The following is a 3,967-nucleotide window of genomic DNA, read 5'->3' on the forward strand; positions in this document are numbered from 1 at the left end:
TGACTTGAACGACCCATTGTGAGTCAAACTCATCTGGACATGGTTTTATATTAATATTTTCATCGCTCATTTTGATTTGCTCTTTATGAAAACGGTGAAATACTAATTTCTTTTCTCGACCCCCCCCACCCCAAACAGACATTTCAGTTTCGTCATCAGTGCGGCTCGGCTCTTCGCGGCTGTGTACAGTATCCCTTATTCAGAAAAGGTAAGCGCAAAATAAATCTGATAATCGCGCGCGCGTGTTTTAATTGGGCAGTTTATTGTCGACGTAATGGTCTCTACCATGATGTCTGAAATAAACATCGTTTTAGTGCTAATCAGACGCTTTCCCGCGTGTGCACAGAATTTGTCTCCTGAAGCCGTGTCGAGTATTTTAGCCGACGTGAAGATTCCAGAATACGTACCGGCAGAGAAGGTAGAGAGAGTTATGTCTGTCCGCCTCTGAAACAAAATGACTCATTCAGTGAATGATAAAGGAAAGTGAAACACGTGTGATTTATGTGGCGCGGGTGTGTTTTAGCGTATAGAGACAGACGAGACAGTGAAGAAACCAGATCAAACCAAACTGACAGTGAGCAGTGAGGAGGAGAGGGAAGCTGTGTCCCAGCTGGAGGAGGCCATCAGCTCTCACTTTATCACTGCAGGTAAACACACACACACACTCACACACACAGACACATACACACACACAGACACATACACACACACGCATACACACACTCACACACACACTCACTCATACACACACACACGCATACACATACACATATTCACACACGCACACTCACACACACAGACACACACACACACACTCACACACAGACACTCACACTCCCACTCATACTCACTCTCAGACACATTCATACACTCACAGTGATCACGTTATGTTAGCTAGAGATAACCATCATCTTCAACTCCATGCGACACATCAGGTACACTCTGTCTCTGTGTGTGTGTGTGTGTGTGTGCTGTAGAGAGGTTGCGTATGACTCCACTGCTCTTTGAGAAGGACGATGACTCAAACGGCCATATGGATTTCGTGACGTCGGCCTCGGGCCTTCGCGCTCGCATGTACTCCATCGAAGCCGCCGACAGACTGGAGACCAAACGCATCGCCGGCAAAATCATCCCCGCCATCGCCACGGCAACTGCCGCCGTCGCCGGCCTGGTGAGGAACCCTTCTGGGAAACAAACGCGTTCATATTTTAATTTTCCTTTTATATTTTCCCAATAAATTAACTGTCATTTGACAATGTCTCATTAATACATTTTGAATAGTGTGTCCTGTGACACAAGGACTTTGTTAGACGTTGTTTGGCGACATGGTATATGTGTTTTAGCTGCTTACAGTTAAGCACTGAGCAGTAAGCCCAGTTCAGTGTGTAGATGTCATTCAACTGACTTTGACTGGGTACTTTGCCCTGTAGGTAGCAGTGGAGCTGATTAAGGTGGTGGCTGGATTTGGCTTTGAGTCGTACAAAAACTGCTTTTTCAATCTGGCCATCCCGGTCATGGTACTTAGCGAAACCGCTCAGGTCAAGAGAACACAGATCAGGTAACGGCTGCACAGATCAACAGGTTTCCATGACCCGCACCTTCTTTTAAACTGGTTTTTGGAACAAGATTTTGACGTCAATTTCTCTGTCTCTCTCTCTCTTTCTCTCCCTCTCTTAGAGACGACATCTCGTTCTCTATCTGGGACCGCTGGACCATCTATGGTCATGAAGACTTCACGCTGTCTGACTTCATGAACGCTGTTAGGGTGAGCTGGTCTAGAAATGACATCGAATGTAATCGTGTGATGAGAAATGGTATCGAATATAATGTATGTCAGAAGAATACTAGACACAGCACACCAATCCGTGCATGAACCGACATTCACTTTTCCATACATACGGACACACCCCTGTACCAAAGGTTATTAATGAAATATTTTTTAAATGAATAAACGTGTGACTCTGTAATGTGCTTAACCCTTCAGCAGTACGATTTCTGTTCTGTGACGTTTAAGTTCTGTGACATTTCAGCTCAGTACTCATTTATGTGTTGTTTTTTTTGTTTGTTTGTTTGTTTGTTTGTGACTCAGGAGAAGTATGGGATTGAGCCCACTATGGTGGTTCACGGGGTTAAGATGCTGTACGTGCCCGTCATGCCGGGACACAACAAAAGACTCAAACTGACGTAAGACACTCGCCAGAAAAAAAAAAAAAACAACCTTATTCTCCTCATCTCAATGAAGCTTAACGTACCATTAACATCACCTCCACACCTATCTCTCCCTCTCATCCTCACGTTTCTCTGCCCTCTGTCCATCTCTCTCTCTCTCTCTCTCTCTCTCTCTCTCTCTGGTTCTGTCCATCTGCCTGTAGAATGCAGAAACTGATCAAGCCGTCTGCGGACAGGAAGTACGTGGACCTAACCGTGTCCTTCGCTCCCGAGGCAGACGAGGATGAAGATCTGCCCGGCCCGCCTGTGCGGTACTACTTCACCCGGGAAGGGGAGGTGGCGGAGAGGCCCTGACACCTCCTCCGCCCATCCCCAAAACACCCTGCGCCTCCCCTCTCCTCCTCTCCCATTCACCCCTGTGGACCACTATGAGAGTAGCACTTGATCAGACTCAATGTGTATATAGTTCTGTTGGTTTTTTTTTTTTCTTTTTTTTTTTTACAGGTTTATTATTTTATTGCATAACTTTGTCTGTGCCAATGCCTTAAAAAAGACAATATTGTGCTTTGACGTGAACGATGACGACGGCAATGATGATGATGCTGATGATGATGATGATGATGATGATTACAACAATATTAATGACTATCGGAGTAAAACAAAAACAAAACAGTGTTTACACTCCTTCCCTAGGGCTCGTTATTGTTCATTTTTGTATGAAAAGGTGGAAAGTGTCAGATAGAAGGAGAGAAAAAAAAAAGAGGAATAACAAGAGGATAGGCCAGGGGAGAGAATTTGGCAAGAGAGAGAGAGAGAGAAAGAGAGCGCGTGAGAAATGGAGGTAGGAGGACAGAGAGAAAAACAGATGTACTCTTTCCATGGCGGGAAAGAGCTTTTATTAAGTAGGTTAATGGTTCATTCCATCGCACACTTGGGAGGGAATTTCGGGGAGGGGAAAAAAAAAAAAATTGAAGAAGTGTGAAATGGAATTAGATGTTTGTCACTGCAAGTTTCACAAACACCAAAGATTCTTTTGTGTTTTTTTTTTTTCAGGTTTGTTTTAAATTTTCGTCAACAGCATATGCATTCAAGTCAAGTTCATGATCTCATCTCAGTGGATTCATTTTTTGTTTGCTGCTCTGGTGGTAATCAGCTCCTGGTCAAACTTTGGAAAGCTGGCAAAGTGTATTCTGATTTATGGCCACCAGGCAGAGCTCTAACATATTTAAACTGTCTCAATTCTCCAGCTACTTTTTGGTCATAAATAATGTTTACACTATGCTGTCTCTGCCTCTCTGTTATCCTTAGTCATTATCCAAAAAATGTGAAAACTGACTGCACCAACTGGTCTGAGAAAAGACTTTTCTCTGATGATAAAACATAACCATCCCAAATGTTGCCCTAAAAAAAAACAAACAAAAAAAAACACCACATGTATTGATGAAACACACTCACATTAAAACTTTTTTTCTGTCACCAGCAATTTATATATTTTTATATATTTTGATGTTATCTTCAGTAGTTTTATTTTTTTTTTGGTCTGAATGGTTGCATTGCAAAAACTTCTTTTTTTTTTTTTTTGAACAAAGTTAGGGCAGAGAATTGTAATTCAGATACAACCACACACACTCACACACACACACACAGTGTTTGACCCTGCAGTGAGAACTTAGTGAGGTGAAATGAGCAGAAGACAATAAGCTACGATGATGAAGACGATGATGGTTTTTTCCGTTTAAAACCCTTTAAAACGGCTGACGTTCCTTTGCACAGAAATATTTGTCTTGATGTCCTGCAT

General features: G+C 42.8%; 1 protein-coding gene across 2 annotated transcripts in view; it reads left to right on the forward strand.

Annotated features, from left to right (window-relative positions):
- Positions 1-3,448, forward strand: part of uba6 (ubiquitin like modifier activating enzyme 6) — a 14,996-nt gene extending 11,548 nt beyond the window's left edge. For both annotated transcript variants that reach the window (XM_030788052.1, XM_030788053.1), the window contains 9 exons: positions 1-18; positions 139-208; positions 347-418; positions 524-647; positions 978-1,171; positions 1,431-1,558; positions 1,678-1,765; positions 2,090-2,184; positions 2,373-3,448. The exon at positions 1-18 is cut by the window's left edge and continues 46 nt beyond it. In XM_030788052.1, the coding sequence (XP_030643912.1) occupies positions 1-18; positions 139-208; positions 347-418; positions 524-647; positions 978-1,171; positions 1,431-1,558; positions 1,678-1,765; positions 2,090-2,184; positions 2,373-2,523 (940 nt within the window). In that variant the 3' untranslated portion in view covers positions 2,524-3,448. The remainder of the gene's footprint in view (positions 19-138; positions 209-346; positions 419-523; positions 648-977; positions 1,172-1,430; positions 1,559-1,677; positions 1,766-2,089; positions 2,185-2,372) is intronic.
- The last annotated feature ends 519 nt before the right edge of the window (positions 3,449-3,967 follow it).

Source organism: Chanos chanos, chromosome 11 (genome assembly GCF_902362185.1).
Source record: "Chanos chanos chromosome 11, fChaCha1.1, whole genome shotgun sequence".
NCBI lineage: Eukaryota > Metazoa > Chordata > Actinopteri > Gonorynchiformes > Chanidae > Chanos > Chanos chanos.